The sequence below is a fragment of the Aythya ferina genome (genome assembly GCF_964211825.1).
Source record: "Aythya ferina genome assembly, chromosome: 15".
NCBI classification, from domain to species: Eukaryota; Metazoa; Chordata; class Aves; order Anseriformes; family Anatidae; genus Aythya; species Aythya ferina.
The window spans coordinates 11845117-11862588 of NC_140314.1; the positions used below are offsets into that span (position 1 = coordinate 11845117).

At 43.1% G+C, this 17472-nt stretch overlaps 1 protein-coding gene across 12 annotated transcripts in view; it reads right to left on the minus strand.

The window, feature by feature from the left end:
• The window catches only part of CLUAP1 (clusterin associated protein 1), a 79504-nt gene that overhangs the window by 17218 nt on the left and 44814 nt on the right, over window positions 1-17472 (minus strand). For all 12 annotated transcript variants that reach the window (XM_084537214.1, XM_084537208.1, XM_084537215.1 and 9 more), the window contains one exon: window positions 6350-6422. In XM_084537214.1, coding sequence (XP_084393340.1) covers window positions 6350-6422 — 73 coding nt within the window. The remainder of the gene's footprint in view (window positions 1-6349; window positions 6423-17472) is intronic.

Here is a 17472-nt window from a genome sequence, read left to right on the forward strand (position 1 = left end):
AACACATTCTAATGTAGCTGGATTATGAGATTTGCATGGCTTTACATGAAGATTATTTAACTTTTAACAGTATACTGCAACTCAGCAATCTATGTGCCCAAATTTAGGCTAATCCTGGCGGCTTACTGAAGCTTAAGGCTGGTATTTTAACATGCTCCTGTATTTTTACTACGGAAAGGTAATCAAAAGAAACACTCCATGAGCTGCATTTGGCCCACTTCCTCACTGCTGGGATGTACTCTGCTGCACAGAGAATATTGGCACAATATCAGACCACCTGAGAGAATATACTGGGATTTGAAACTCTTGCCTTACATTTCAGTATTTCCATTTCATAAAGGTAGGCTTTAGTCAACTAAATTAGTTTCAATTAAACTAGTCCAGCCACAAAAAGTACATCCTGATTACAATTGAGAAACAGTGCTCTCAGAAGGTGTGTCATTTGTTCCAAAACACACCTGTTTCTAGAAAAAAAAAGGCAAGAGCAGATACCCGGACTGATAGAACTATATTTAAATGATTAAATTTGGGGTAATTTGCAAAGCTTGAAGGAAAAGCAGCATGATTTAATAACGTACCAGTGATTTCATTACAGGTTTGTTAGTTTGCATAAATATTCAAGTAAACGTATCCAACTGTAAAATAAGAAGGTAGTGGAGTGAAGATAATGAGCACAAAGGGCATAGTTTATTGATAAAAAGAAATAAATTTAGAATTAGATGTAAGTGTTGCTTTGCATGTTCTATTTCATAATAAAAATCCCTGCTTTGAAAACAGGGCCTGGCTGCATGATTACCGTATTCAGGAAGATGTTGATTTTAGTGAAAAATGTCATGAGAAAACCAAGTGGGTAACCAACAGCTACTTGAGCCAAAATAAAATCCACTTAATAAATAGCATTAAATTATAGAACAGGAAAAAAAAAAAAAAAAAAAAGGAGCGGATTAGGATTTTAACGTTACCAAGGGAGGAAAAATGTTCAGCTCTCACTTGAAAGGCTCAGTTCTACCAAAGCCGTACTCATGTCTCACCAGCCTCAGAGAAACCAGTCATACAGTTCAGCCCAGACACTGACGTATTTGCAGCTCTGCAAATTTGAATGGAAAGAAATGCTTTGATGTATGCATTTCAGTAGGGAATATCCCAAACAGCACAAAACTGAGACCCTTTGTGTCATCTCAGAAAAAAGTCACGATGGTCTAAGAGCTCCCGAGCAAGTCTGAGCACCTATGGTCCTACTGACCTCAGCAGAAAGCACGGATGTTCAGACTTAACATAGGAAAACTGAGCAAGGCCATGCCCACAAACACCAAGCAGGTGTTGCAGTTAGGTCTAAGTGCACTTTCTCACCTTGTATCATTTTTAAATGGTCTGTTGCTGCACTACCCGATCTCATGTCTTAAACAGTACAGATAACTAACCACTGCCCAGGGAACCTGTAGGTCTCCGTTACTTGAAATCATGAAGAATAAATCTCCATTCAAACTGGGATTCATAGCCTTGGCACAGGAACGAGTAGCTATTTGGCCCATTTTACAGAGGGGTCGTATTCAGCCACCATAACAAGTTTCTAATGATCTCAGAGGCCAAGAATCCATCGCAGTACTATTAACCTAGAACATGAATTTGCGATTATTTAATGAGCAAAACACAAGACAATTGTGGACAAATTCCAAGCGTCTCTTACAAGACGGATGGTCTTCGCATGCTCCTGGTGAAGGTGCTGAGCATTAGCAATAGCAGCCAGGCACCCGTGGGGATTACCCAGCAACTCCCTGCCACACTTCAAATGTGACAATTACTGCCACAGGGCTTTTTGTTTATCACCTGTCAGATGTCAGAGCATCAGTTCTGGAGTGGAAAGAATAGAAGAGATTCAGTACATCACTGACCTGCAACAGCACCATGTGATTTGCTATCCAGAGCACAGCATCTATTTGCTCTGTTTATCTGAGCAAGATGCTGGATCTGGGCACATCTTGCTTGCCTGTCAAAAAAGAGTTAGCTCCACACGTAGAACTGGCCAAGAAAACGCTTTGGTTGTGTACTGGGCAGAATTCAAGCTGTACAGGAGCATCGGTCAGTCCTGCTGCTGGGACATGAGGTTTGCTCAACACCACCAGAGAGCTGCACATCTCAGTGCTGCATGGCACGGGCACTTCTTCCTTCTACAGACCAAGCAGGAGCAGCCAGGGCTGGGCTGGCTGACTGCAGCGGCAAGCCAGGGAATGGCACCTGCACTGAAAAATGCAATTTGACAGCAAATATTTTTGCAAACTGAAATCAAATGCTAGGCACAGATTTGGCCAAAAGAAATATAGGAAAGAGTTTGAAACCTTCTAAGGGTTTATTTTTATATATTGAAAATATATATATATTTTTAAAATATGTATGTATATTCTGCTTTTAAATTCACAAAAAGAATGTGTATAAATGAAATAGGCTGATTAGTCTGAAAAAAATATATTTTAGCTTAGAAAAAAAATCACTAGTTACTTTTTTGCTCAGCAAACTTTTTTTTTTTTTCAACAATGGGAGAAGCTGAAAAAATGCCCTGCATTTCTGCAGTGGTCAGTGACCTTCGTAGCCCTCTCCTCTCACACCAAACCATTATCAGAGCAACTCTTCACGTATCTATACCTGACAATAGTTCTATCAACAGTTTTCACAGTGCTCATCCAGCAGTGTCAAATATAATATTTTAAGAGGCACTGTTCCATTACCCACAACTACAGCAAGCCCCGAGTTTCAGGCAATTGGCATTTGTTACTTTGCACCAGCCTTGGATGTGCTACAAAGGCAGCACGCTGTGAAAAAACACCACATCGTAGATTGGTTTCTCTAACAGCATCTTATGTGAAATTAGGATTACAAAAACGCCAGCAATTTACTTATCACTCTTCACACACACAAAAAAACAACATTTCTGTAGTGCTGCAAGTACTTAACTGCATATATTGTCATCATGCAAATACTGCTGAAAGCCTGATCTGGATCTAGAGTTCAAGGTCTTTACATAATTTAAGAACAGTTTTTACCACATAAAAAAAAAAAAAAGCTAACGCTAAGTTAAGTGCAGTGGTTTTATGAAGATGTTCTGTGAGAAATAAAAGATGATTTGCAATGTACACTAGGGGAAAAAAAAAAAAAAAGAAAAAAGAGCCAGGCTATTTCTGAATTGCACTAAATGTTGTTGCAAATTTTTTGCGTGCATCCTGACATATCCTTTGCCTTTTGCCTTTCTGTGTTCCTAACAGACCTGCACAATTCAACCTGTGTTTTACAGCCATTCTTCATGATAAATGTCATTTAGGTTTCTTCGCTATTAGTTCAGCCTGAAAGGAAACCGAGAGCTGTCCAGAATTCCTGCAACTTCTGCTGCAGAGGAATGAACTGTTAATTTGCAGCCCTTCTTACCAAATTAGCAGTGGATAAGGTCAAAGGATTCAGACAATAAAAGAACTGCATCGATTACAAAGGTATGCAAAGGTGAGAGTGCTTACAGGGGCAGGCTGAGTGCTGACTTTTATCAGTTAATGGTAACAAATTCATCACCTGATTCCAGCCTATGCTGTTCCAAGAGCCTCATTAAGTGCTTTGCAGCTCTCAGGGGCAAAGTGTAATGAGATTTAGAGCACCTTCCCTTTCCCTCGCAGGAGGCACTGGCCCCAAGCTGCCTCTGTGCAGGCAGACCACGAACCTGTCCCAAGGGAGCTCATGGAGAGGTTCAGCCTTAGGAGACAGGGACCCAGGCCAGGCTGCTTACCTCTGAGCCGAGCTGCAGGGGAACAAAGCTCAGACCTATTTGTTGCTCTAACGGCCCAGACAGCAAGGTCCTGAGGTTTTTTGACAAGCTGAAGATGGAAACCAATGCTAACAGCACTCGGACTGTTCGTGTGTGTATTACTTAAAAATGCAAGTGGAATAAACAAGTGATTTTTTTCTCCTAAAACCTGCTTCAGAAAGATCTTCCTAATGGGGAAAAAAAGCCTTTCTTTCATCTTCCTTGTGCCCGTCTCACTAAAAGGCACGCCCTATCTTTGAAGGAGGATACGGCATGCAGAACCTCAGCACATCGGGAAAATAAGGTCCAAGTGCTCGTGCCCGTTAGGTTTTACACCAGTAAATCACAATCCACGTGATGCTTGCAGCAGTTTTTGATAAAATCACGGAGTGCCAGGCCAAGGCTGCAGGGCTCTTGGGAACCCTCGACTGCCAAAGCTCCATCCCTTGCTGTCCTTTCTATTTCTAGTGTGAATTTCACTAATAACCTCTTTGAGGCAGGCAAAGCTGTTCAGTGATGCTGCACCAATTCTGCTGCTGTTTCTGTTGCATCTTGTGCAAGATCTATTCTTGACTTGGGGTTAACTTCACCCCTAACAGGGTGCTGTGCCACTTGAGATACCAACTTCTTCCTTCTCTTCTCCAAGTAAATCCCTTTGTTTTGAACTGTATAAAAGGCATCTTGTAACTAATAGTGAGAGGAGAAAGCAGGGTCTGGTCTGAGAGGAGAGCACAACTTGGTACCTGATCATTTTATGTTAGCAAACTGTGATCTCAGCCAGTTTTACAGCATTCAATAAATTAACCTCACAGTACCCAGTAACAAAGCTGTGTTCCGTGATCAGCACTGGGGAAACAGCCTCCAAGAGCCAAATTTATTGCCTCAGTTACATCCCTGCAGCTCCACAGACTTCAACACCGTGTTCAGGTAAAGGCAGACTGTAGCTCAGAAAGATGACTTGATTTGCCAAGGTTATGGGACAATCAATAAATGAGCCAGCAATGATCCAGGATCCTGTTGCTCCTATCACTAGAACAAACACTAATTTTGTCAATTTGGAATAAAAACATATTATGGCTATATTTTTTGAGGTCAGTAAAAGTCTTAATTATGTGTTCTTAGAAGTTAGATCACTCACTAAAAGGCAAGGTTTGTATTATTTGAGAGATGCAAAATGACTGAGCAATTTTCTAAGTGAAAGTCCACTGGCAAGGAAAAAAAAAAAAATCAGGAAAATTTCATGTTACACTTCACATTGCTAATTACTGATGATAAATGTTCTTCCCTCTTGAACTTATTTTCTCTGGAAACCTACTGAAACCAAACTTAATCATCCTGGAAACTATCACATAGCAGGACCTGGACTTTTTCACTCAAGTAGATCCTTGAAATAGTTCCACATTCTTGCAATTTACATTACAAATCCTGTGTTTCAGATAAAACTTCACTTTTTACTGCATTGACATAAGGAGATGAGATCAAAGATGGGCAGAGATGAATGAATTTCCTCTTTCATGAGCTTGTTCAGAAAACATCTGCCAGCAAACAAATTGTGAAGTGTAACTTCTATGTCCTTACCCAATTTTAGCTTTCCTGAACTCTCCCTTTGATCCTGAGAGTTAACCCTCCTTTTGTTTTTTTCACTACCAGATAAAAATGCACATATTGCAATATCCAATTCACAGGGGCAATTAATGGGGAAGTTCTGCTGACGCTTGACTCAAAAGAAGCAAAATCTGGTTTGTTAGCTTTCTGCAAAATCTCAAGGGGTTTTTGTTCCTTTCTGTTCTTCAGCTAGAATTCTAATTAATTAAAAATGTATATAAAAAAAGATAATCCCCAAATTTTAATTGCATTCACATTTTGCAGGTACACTAAATCAAGAAAACCCAAGAAAGCAAACATGGATCACACTTTGAAGATTGGTGATATTAACAAGGATTTCAAACAGAAGTTGTTTCATCAGTGAGTGTTACAATCTGATAGACACATCACAAAGAATTAGTCCAAACACACAGCCACCTCCACAGCACGCGATGTGGCAGACTAACCATTGAGGACAAAAGTGATGCAGTTTTGCAAGGCAAACCAGCACCCGTGCACCACGAGGCAGCCGGGTAGTCCCACAAAGCAAGGAGACGACTCACCAGCACACAAGCATTTTCCCAGGCAGAATCCTCTAACCAAGCTTGGTAGCAAACCAACTTTACATCATCAGTCCCACTGTGCTGGGACAACTGCTTCATCTGCAGCTAGCCTGAAGGGGCTGGGATGTCAGTAAAATGAAGCCGCCTGCTGCAGCTGCACAGCATGTTTAGCAAGCAACTGTTTTCACCTCTCAGCACTGCAGGTAAAATTCACAAGGTGAAGGAGCATTTCACAGAGGTTAGGTTCTCCATTTCATTAGTGTTCTTTTAAAGTTATCATCATCCCACTTTTTCTAATGTAATCTCCTGACTCAGTCGTCTATCCCATGTCCCTGTGGCTTGTAAGTGTGCATTTATACAAGTAGTAGCCAGTGCTTCATTTTTCTGCCAATACAACTAGTTTGGAAAACCCACTTACTTCCACTCTTAAGCAGGTGCTGCTCCTCTTCCTTCAGCCTGTTCTGCATCAGACGCAGCATGTTTGCTGCTTCCTGTAACGGGTGAAAACAAACAAGTCAGAAAAGCTGCCACATTGCCCAGTCAAGCAGCTAACTAGATGGCCCTATAACAGTTAAGAGCACTCAAAAGCAGAATGACAAAGGAAAATTTCAGCACTGGAAATATTTCATGGAAAATAAAAGGTCTTAATTGAAGCTTGGGAACTCCTACTTACTTTGCCCATGAGGTCAGGATATAAAGCATATACCCATGTAAAACAATGCACTGAAGATCAGCCATACATTCCCATCAGCTGAAACTTCACTTATTGCAGTGAAAATAAGTTCACTTGTTTTTGTCCCACAGAACATTACTGCCATTACAGAACAGAAGAGACTTTATTTGGAAAGTGTTTTTTGGTCTTTTTTTTTTTTTCCAACCAATACTTCAGTAACCACCAGAAGTGGTTTGCGAAATGACTGCAGCTTTATACTACATGAATCAAACCAGGATAAATTCACACATTTCCATGCATGCAAACAAAATGGGAAGAAAAAGCCCAGACAACGAGCTGGAGAAGTACAGCCATACACTATATAATACTAGTATACTATGCTATTGGATAGTACTACTGGTAGAATTTGGGTACAAAGAAGAGCCATGATAACAAGACTGCACAAGGTGTATCGTTGATTTTCTTTTTTAAATATAGCAGATTAAAACATGCTGAGAAACACTACTGTACTGACAACATGACAAAGTTCTGACAAAGGCAGTTAGCAAATGAAAAGGGTAGGTAGAGCAGCGGTTGCTGTGCTGAGGAATAGCAGCAATCACAACCTTCAACCTATTCAAATGAATGCCAACGATAAAAGGAGTATTACAACAAGGCCTACGAGGACTTAAACAAAACACACTTAAGTCTTGCAGTATCAACTGAGCAAGAAATGTGACAGCTCGGAAGGGAAGAAGTAGGCTGACGGGAGCTGGGCAGCAGCAGTTAAAACACATTTTCATTCCAGCATAATGGATTGGTAAGAAAACATGCCTGCCTCTGTAGACAGTAACAGATGGGAGTAATTTTAATCTCCTGGTATACATGCATTTGCTGAGCATCGCATACCAGGTAGACTAAAGGAATTATCTGATTGCCAAACACAACAACACAATTCTAGGAGGTCTTTTGCTGAGTTCATGAAGTTCTCCACCCAGTTAGGGCTAAAATCTACCAAAGTTACCAAGGGGTTTTAGAAATTAAGGTTCGTTATTCCAATAGCAGCAGCAGACAGAACAATATATTTTTAATTACATCTAGTTTAAACTAGGATAGCATCGATGGCAAAGAGCAAACTAAACACGGTAGAATAGGTAAGACATAAAACACACAACCAGATCAAGATAGAGCCTATAATATTAAACAGATGGCAAACAACTGATGGAAGGATTTAGCTGCTCGTTTTACTAGCTCTATTTTTTTCTACAGTTGCACTCATGCAAGACAAGTAGATGGGAACGCTAATTAACTGTAGATTGAGCTGCAATTCTTCTGAGCCTTTGATTTTCTATGCAGAACTTGTATACAATTAAAAAATAAACAGACAACTGCTGCTCTGACATGGTCAAATCTGCACATTAAGTGCACGTGCAGAAAGGACCCAGTGGATCAACTGAAATACCTGTGGGACAGAGGGAAAAAAGATCATCTGAGAACAGCTGAATGGTAGGAAAGATTTTTACTCTCAGATGGAACTGTGTATCCTTACCTATGGCAACAGTGTGGTAGCTTGAGAAAGAAAAATCTCCCACCAACCTCTTGGAAAACTACCAGGCCCTACCAGCACACGAGGAAGCTGCTGGAGATGAAGGCCTGGCTTGCACAACACATCGCATCTTGGGATAAGCATTCCTGTCTTTGGAGTTGAAAATCATGCTGAGAAAGCTTGCAGAGAAATTGCTTCCAGGCAGTAAGCTGAAGTCATTTAAATTCTGTTTTTGCCCTTAGTATTTGAAATAAGTAGTGAACAGCATTTTTCTTCATTGGTTGCTTGAGTTTGGTAGTTGAGTTAAAGGACTGGCTGGGTAAATGGTCAAAATTGATGTCTAATCATGTGTTAAGTATAATTAACAAGCAAGGTCAGCAATGGCATAGGGATCAGCAGCCGCATTGCTGCACGGCACACGTGCAGCTGTCTGTGTGCTCATATAACCTTAGAAGTTGTTTCTAGGCCAAAGATTCGAGTTTCTGTGTGGTTGTGCTTGACCAACCATAGTTTTGAATGCAAGGGAAGTGGGAGACCACAGACAAAGGAACGGGGCAAAACCCAGACTGGTTGGGGAAGCCGGTCACATACACTGCTGTATCGGGTACTGACACAAGCTGCCAGCACAGGTGACTGGAGGAGTTTCAGCTAACACAGCTGAAGTCGCTCAGGAGGATGCCTGTGACTCCCAACACCACCTCCCGGACAGCAACGTTCATCCTGGCAGCTTTCTGAGCAAGACTTACCCCATTTCAAAGATCCCAGTAAAGGTCTCTTACAAACAACTGCAACTGACCGCTGTAGTTCATATCGTGTGCAATAATTAAAGCATCACCAGCAAAGAGCTTTGACTTTGTCTAAATCTTAGGAGAAGAAACTGTAGGAAGAGGTTACTGGACCCCAAAATTCCCAGATTACTTCTCTGGGTAATTACAGTCCTGCTTGCCCAGATCTCATTCTTCCACGAGAGATGAGGAGCAGATTGCATCAGGCCAGTTAGCTGGGGGAGCTGTGCCAGACCAACACACAACCTGTGTGAAAACCAGGAGAAACCCAGGTCCATTGCCTTTCAGCAGACAAATCACATTTATTTATTTCTCATACACTAAAGCAAGGGGATTTTTTTTTTTCTTTATGCTCTTAGCTCTCTTCCCAACGTTCTCCTGGAGGACAAATTGTGACACCCCCCCCTCCCCAGCACCACTGCACCTCTCTGTCCTGAAATGGGGCGGGCAGCGAAGCAGAGCCCCAGACCCTGTGAGGCTTCAGGGCACACAAGAGCAGAAACCCCACACTGCCCGATCAGCTCCTGCTTTGGGGTGACCTGGGAGGCCCCGCTGTAATCACTCTGATGCACATTCACTGCCTCATTCAGATTTCTTAATTAGAAGCTGACCAGGCTGCCTCAGCCTCTCTCCAGTGAGCCAGACGCACCCGCAATACCCTAATAGCTCCTGCTCAGCGAGGCTGAGCTTGCTCCGGGTCTCAGCTGTTTAGAAGCAGCTGGAGTACAGGCACCTTGCACCGTCTGTACGGTGCCTGAAGGGGGGAAATGACAAGTGCAAGAGGCATCTCCATAATGCTACGGCAGCTCACGCGGGTGTATGGGCAAGACACAAAATACCGACGCCTGAGGTGCAAACCTGGATGTTTTAAGAGGAGGATGAGAGTGAGAAAGGGGCGAAAGGCTCCTTGGAAACTGTCAGGGTGTCCGTAGGGAAAGCCCATAGGCACGGAGAAATATTCCCTCTTATAATGAAAGCCTGCTGACCAGAATTTTCTGTGTGCCTGGGCAGGTGCTGAGCACCGGTGGGTGCGTAGGCACTCAGCAAGGGGCCAGTTGGGCTCAAAAACCGGCCTGGGAATGTACAAAAGGTTCTGGGGAGAAACCAAACGATTCCTGCTGGGAGATGGAAAGATGACTGCCATTGCAAGGAGCACAAAGGCAATTGTGCAGAAGCCATGCTACCTAGAAATCAGAACTACTGGTGATGGACATGTATTCTGCAGGAATTTAAACTGATTTAAACAAGCCTTGCCCCTGCCCCAGCAAACATTTACAATGCTTGCTGTGTCCTTGGGATGAAGGGTGCAAACAAAGGGCTCCATCACCTGTCCGAATCTCAACCCCCGTGGCTGCTGCAGCCTACGCAGTGCACAGGGCAAAGATCAACAGGGAGGGAGAGAAAGAAAGGACATTTCCCAGATAGCATGGGGACAAATTCATAAACCTGGGAAACACTTTTAAAATACATCTATTCACGGACCACTGAAATAATAATAGATACAATCGTTGCCTAATAGTGTAATTCGTCATGTAAATAGTGTCATGTATCTGTTAAGACTGCTGAAGGCAATCCAAATTCAATCCAATAAGCAGCCTCACCTGCCCCGCACCCTCAGCCACTTGCTCCTTTGCTCCTGCTCTGGTGCCAGCATTTGTGCAGCTGCATAAAAGAAACCCAGGTGAAAACTATGAATCCATCAAAATAAAATGAAACCAGACAAATTCTCCAGTGCAGTTCAGCATGATGTTGCACAAAATCTCAACTTGCACATGGAGGACGGGGCGTTGCCGTTGCAGGAAAAACTGTGAGGGTAAGAAGAGGGAGCAGTGTGGCTTTCAGCTTCAGGGCTGATTCCTGTGCTTAAAGTCTAAGAGAAGTGGAGCCTAAGACAATGATTTGACCATACAGCTGAGACTTCTCCCCCTTTCCTGGAGCCTCTTCCTTGTGCTGGCAGCAGCATCTCAGCTGACCTCGTAGCGAGCCAGCACAGAGCTCACTGGCAGAAAAAAAATGTTGATTTTTCTACAGTTTAGATTTCTGAATAGCTTCGTGCGTGGTCAGATAAACGCTGCAGTCAGCCCAAGGGAGCTGTTGAGACTGTACAACACCATCCCTTTCAACAACAGCCCATCACTGCATCAATTTAGCTGTGCTGCCAGGCTACATCCTACAAAAGCTTACCAAAAACTGCAGCAAAACAAATTTGTTTCAAACGGGCAGCCTCAAACCAGTTGGAACCAGGACAGCATCATTTGTGCTGGCTGTAGCAGTTCTGAACAAGCAAAATCTTCAAAGGAGAAGGCAGATGCAGTAGCCATTTATGTATTTAGAAAGTGAATTATATTTACCATGGTTTGTTGTTTTTTGTCACATTCTCACTTAAAGGAATCTGAAGGAGACATGTTAAATTAGTGAAAAAAATGCAACAGCTTCATTTGTTTTTAACACCTAAATCTTAAACCACGTCAACTTTCAAACAGCTGCATCAGTGGTAGCTTCAGTTTCCCTCTTTCTCCCTGCTGCTTTCAGTGCCTGCAGTCACCGGGCTGTATTTTCTGCCCCAACCAGGCTCCACCTTCACCCCAAACCCCTCTCCCCAGACTTTACGTTATCTAACAGAAGTGACTTTTACCAGCTTGGGGAAAACAACAATGTGCTAATCGGGGATGTTTTCCAGCTTTATGCTGGCCACTTCTGCGAGACCCAGTGCTTCCCATATGCAGCAAGGAGAGCTAAGGGCACGATGAGCATGGCAGAGATGCTCCTTCGACGTACTAAGACAGCAGCAGAGCAGCACCCCACACAGGACAGCAGTTGTGTTTTCTGCACAGGGCAGCAGTGACAGCCCCATGAAGCCAGAGATGTGGCCTAGCAAACCATGCAGCAACACAGGAATTCGTTGGCTTTGTTTGTCTGAGAACAACCCGGGCCCCTTGGCACGTCAGCAAGAACCTGCTCCAAGCCCCTGCCTCCAGCAGGGTCAGCAGTGGGATCACACCACGGAGCTCCTCAGGTCTTAAAAACCTCCAGTGACAGAGCCTGGGCAACCTGCTCCTGTGCCGCCTATCCAAACAGCAAAAAATATTCCTTGGTGTCAAGTCAGAACTATTTTTCATTGCTAGCAGCTTGTTCGTGTCTTACACGTAAGGGTTCTGTTCACCACAGCCACCAGCTGTGCGACCAGCTCTCCGCAGCAGCACGAGCGGGCGATGCAGGATCCTTCTGCCGACAAGCCAGGCCAAACAAAGGCCTTTTAAATAAGTTTCATGAATATTGACAATGAACTGTGCTTTTTCATGCTTATTTCTTCAAAGTGTCCAATTCAGCATCAATGTCACCCATCCCTCCAGCAGGCCAAACGCCGTTGCAAGACGGGTGTACGTTCTGCATGGAACGGGCCCAACACAGATACCCCACATCTGCATCTGCTTTGACTGGCAAAGTAAATGGATTTTCCTCTCACGTCAGGCTATGAAAGCCTTGAAAACCACCAAAGAGACAAAACATGTCTGTTTGGCAGGATGTTTTACTATAATCTAACTTGTTACCCTACAGACAAGTAAAATGCCATCTACAATTCCCTACAGCGGAGAGCGGGACTTGGCTATGAAAATCCTCCCTTCATACAGCAAGCTGTATGAAAACAAAGCCCAAGAAATGTTTTTTCATTTATCAGTTTCTTATTTATCATGAATTATAATTTCTCTGAGAGGCATTGCTAAAAACCATGCCATTACAACCACTTGCAGACTATACATAGCTACGAGCAGGGTCTGGGTGCGGGGCCGATTGTTTGGGTTGTTTTTTTTTTTTTTCCTGGTTGTTTTTAAACAGACCAACACACCACCATGCAAAATATCCTCCAGCAGCTGACCTCCAGATCGCACAAGCTCTGCCACCAGCTCATTGCTTGACTGAGGGAAGCGATCCATGATTTGAATAAGCCACATGATTTCTTGACAGCCAGTCCCTCATGATGCAGCTAATGCTGCTGAGCATTGTTTCAAACAATAAAATCGAGTTGCTGAAATCATGTAACTGAAGACACCTCCACGTCCCTTCAGAATGAAAAGTGGCAAATCTAGGCTCAAGAAAAGAGAACCAAAACCAATGCAGTATTTCATCATTTAAGGCTTTTTTTTTAAAAAAAGAATAAAAAGTTAACATCCAAATTTTATTGGGAAAGGCGTGGAGAAAATGTCAGCAGGATTTTGAATACCAAAAGTCTGTGCTCTGGAGTCAGCTGGCAGACAGTGTGGTTACCGCTAAGCAGAAAGACAAAGGAAAGAAATGAAGACAATAACGGGGATAAGTGTGAAAGAATGACAAGACAACAACTGCAGATAGCTGGCTTTCTGTTCGGATGCTACCATTTCAATTTTTGCCTTCATTATTTCTTCTGCTCTCAGACACCCTCCAAATCCCAGAAATCTCTCAACAGCTCTCTCTCTACGTATAACCTTTTCATCTTAGTAAGAGCAAATGATGTTTCCTTTTTTTTTTTTCCCCCCTTTCCTGGCGATTTGCTAGAGCATCTTGGTAATCCTCCTGCTCTGTAGTACACTTGAAGCGAAGCGATTTGGAGATGAATTGAGCCACCTCATCTTCACCTTGCCCGTTAATCTCAGCAGCTGTTTCTTGCTTTGTTAGAGAACAAAGCAGCTGAGATTAGCTCTTGCTACGCTCATGCGATGGGATTTGTTTTTCATAATAGAGTGTTGCCACTCATTCAGTGGGGGTGATGAGATATAAGGACCAGGAGAAATTGCACGGTGCCTGAGCAGAGAACGTGACCGCACTCTTAGCAGGAGGAAGCCTGCTAGGTACAACAGAAACACAGGGAACACAACACCAAGGCTGCACAGCTGAAGCTCACGACAGCATGAGGTGCCAACCTACCCAGAGCTGTTCTTTAAGAACTGAAGACAACGCTCCCTATCACGCCAAAGTGCTTATAATTACCTCACCCCAAATTAATTAACCAACCCGCGGAAGCCCATCTCTAGTCCTGTACCCAAAAGCACACGGCATAGAGAATGAGATTGGAGGCATCAAGAGGCACACAGGTGCAGAGCTTTGAACCCACTGGGATTACAGAACCACAGCGAGGAAGTTTGCAGCCTCAGAGCATTGCAAGAGATGGATACGGGCACTCCAGAAAAGGCAGGCTGGGAGAGGAGGATGAGGAGGGGCTGCGCTCTCTGCAAAGGAGCAGCTTGAATGCACTGAGCCGCCTTGCATTAGGTGCTGAGCCCGGTGAGAGCTGATGGTTACAGGTCAGAGGACAAAGCACCGGCCTATAAACCAACATAGATCACGCTGCATAAACTAACATTCATTTTAACCTCAGGCTTTGAGCTGCCTAAGTCATATTCTTAGCACATCAAATCACTTCAGTAAAAGAAACAACAAAGAAACCAAAGGCACAGCTGGGATTCTCCGGTTTCCCATCTCACCTGCAGTCACTGGATAAAGACTTTCACTTTCCTATAGAAGCCACCAAATCTGAGAAGGCCAAAAAAAGCCACTTCTCTCCATATCACATGGTATTGCACTCGGTGAACAGCACAGAACCACAGCGGAGCCGGCTTGCAGTGCTTAAAGCTGGCAATAAATCAGGTCCCCAGCACCCTGGCTGGAAGACAGACTGCATCTAGAGGTTGCTTTCCTTCGATGCCATCACCTCAGCACTTCTGAACTGCTATCACTGGGAGGTAGCTTCCCTGATAAATGCAAAAGCCACAACCTCCCTCCATCCTGGTATTAAATCAAGGACAGTGCTTTGGAGACTGGGGCCTCCAACAAGCTTGTCACTGCTTCAAACACAGAGCTCTGCATCAGGAAGAAAACACAACCTTGTCCTAGCAGATTCTCTGGATCACTCTAAGATCACACTAATAAATAACTTTTACATACATTTATACCTCTTTACCATTTTGGCCTGAGGTGTGTCTGAAAATCACCACCTCTGGCCATTTTATTTTATTTATTTTTTTTAGGAGAGGTCATCCTTCCAGTGGATGGGCACGCACTGAATGAATTGAAAATCACCAGCCCCTATTATAGGACCATCTGTCTCCTCCCTGGTCTCATTATTCCCATCTTCTCCCTCAATTTTATGTCCTGAAACAGTCATTGCCTCTCATCATTAACGGCCATTTTTACAGTAATCATTTCTATTGAAACACACATAAAGCATACTTGAGAGTATTTTATACGCTTAACTGATACTCAACAGAAATTCACCAACTGTTATCATAACACTGTCCCTACAGCGATGGGGGGGGCAGCTCATTTCTGCCAGCGTCATTATTTTAAATAATGAATTTGATTCATTGTCCTTCTTCAGAGAAAACTGTTTACCTTGAAACTATTCTTCTGTCCCAGCTAGCCATTACAAACACCCGTTGTTGATATATTTATCTAGAATAATTTTTTTTTTTTTTTTTTGAAAAAACAGCAAATCTTACGCTATTTTACAACATGATTTGGTCTTTCCAGTCTGTTCTTTTCCTGTCTTAAACCCTGCTAGCCTTATGTTTTGCTGCTTTTTGTGGTAGAAGAAGTGTTCACAGGGAGTACTGTAATAGACACTGTAAAGGTACTCGAATAAATGGGGCAGAAGAGTGTTAGTCGCTAAAGCTGACAGCATAATACCTATCCAAGTGAAGCACCAACTTCATACTGAAAGGAGCTCGGCAGAATCACAAAGACCTTCACGTTCATTGCTTCACAGTACGTGGAGAACACTGCAGCCTCCCCAAGACAAACTCCAGTGATCACATTTAGCAAAATAAACAATTAGATCTGACAGGTCACTACCAAAGTGCACTTTCATCAAGCAAAGATGTAAAAAGACTTGAAATTTTCTTGAACCGTTTATCTTTACAAGGAAGCACACGGTAATTAACCAAATGCCATTCATGCTATCATAAAAGTGAGAAAGACTAAAATGTTTTCTAACGTAATTAAATTTATCATAAAGGAAAGACAGCATAGTATTAAAATATCAGCATGAGCTCGGACGATGACTGTTTTGGAGAATGTCTTTAGGAAGGCGAGCTGCTGTCAAGGATCTGTAGGAAAGCGAAGCCAGCACCAAGCTGCCCGGCTGTGCCTTTGCAGGATGCCACCTGAACAGCAGAAGGCAGAGAGAGACAAAGCTGTGATTTATAACCTGAACTACCTACACTAATGCTACTCCCACCATAGCAGCTCTTAACGCTACCAAGCTCAGGCCACAACTCATAAAATACACTCAAAAAAAACCACTAAACATAACAGAATGAAACATAATCCATAGGACGCATTTTGAAATTACATTGGTTTAATGTTTCTCACATACTTCTTCCTAAAACTCCTGTAATTACTGAGCAGTTTTGACTTCAGTTCTTCCAGCTCACAAGCACTGCAATAACCACTTTTCGCGGAACAGATAAATTGGAATTGAAACTGAACAGCGCACTTCATAAAGTGAAGCTGAGAGGTGGCGTCCTGAGACTTTCGGCGGATCGGTTACTCACCCTCTTGAATAAGCAAACTGTGCATGAAGGTCTCACCTTGAAATTAATGCTTTCCCCTCAGGAACTCAAAAGGATGGGACTAAATAGGAAGAGCAAATTAGCTCAGGGTGACAAATTCCACCTTGGTAAGTGTTTGCTCTTGCACTGCTGGTTGGGTTTCACGACTTGCCCTATAGACTGGAGGGCCATGTTTGTGATTCCTACAAACCTCTGCTTCCCTCTGCAGCTCCCCCCTCTTGTCCTTATGAAGTACATTGGTTCTTCTCCTAGTGGCATGTTTCTTCATGCACTATAAAAATCTTTCTGCACAGCTTTCTCCCCCAACTCTGCCACATACACACTATGTTTTCATTCAGATGGTCAAACAGCAAACAGCTTGCCCAGGGAGGCCGCGCAGTCTCTGTTCTTGGAGGCTTTCACGACCTGTCTGGATGGAGTCTTGAGCAGCGTGGTCTGATGCCATAGCTGACTTTTCTTTGAGCAGGAGGTTTGGCTGGAGACCTCACAAAGTTCCTCTCCAACCAGAATTAATCTGTGAATCAGTGGTCAGTGATAAATAACTTTAAAGCAGGCTTTAAAGTTATTTACCTCTTTTGACTATTTTTCTATTTAAAAAAAAAAAAAAAAAGCTACCCCAGATAGTCATCCCCACTGCTGTACTGTACTTGTTTTGTGCTAGATATTATGATGGATGGCAATTCAAGGAATTTGACATAAGCTACATGAAGGCTCCTGAGAAGGGTGGCAGTTCAGCTCTCTATAATTTTATCTCCTTCATTACGAGCTCTGCCAGTTCTGAAGTCAATGCTGGCTCCTACGAACTTGACGATTTCAAATCCTTTTTTTATTCCATGACCTTCCCTCCCCTCCTTTTGAAGCTTCAGTGATCAGGATCCCTTCTTATATGTACACATGCACCCTATTTTCATTCCTTCTTGGGGCAGCCAGTTTCCCCCCACATCTGTGCGTGCATTTTATACAGCATGGGTCACTTTGCAGATCGATGTGAATTTTCCCTTGACTACCTCCATT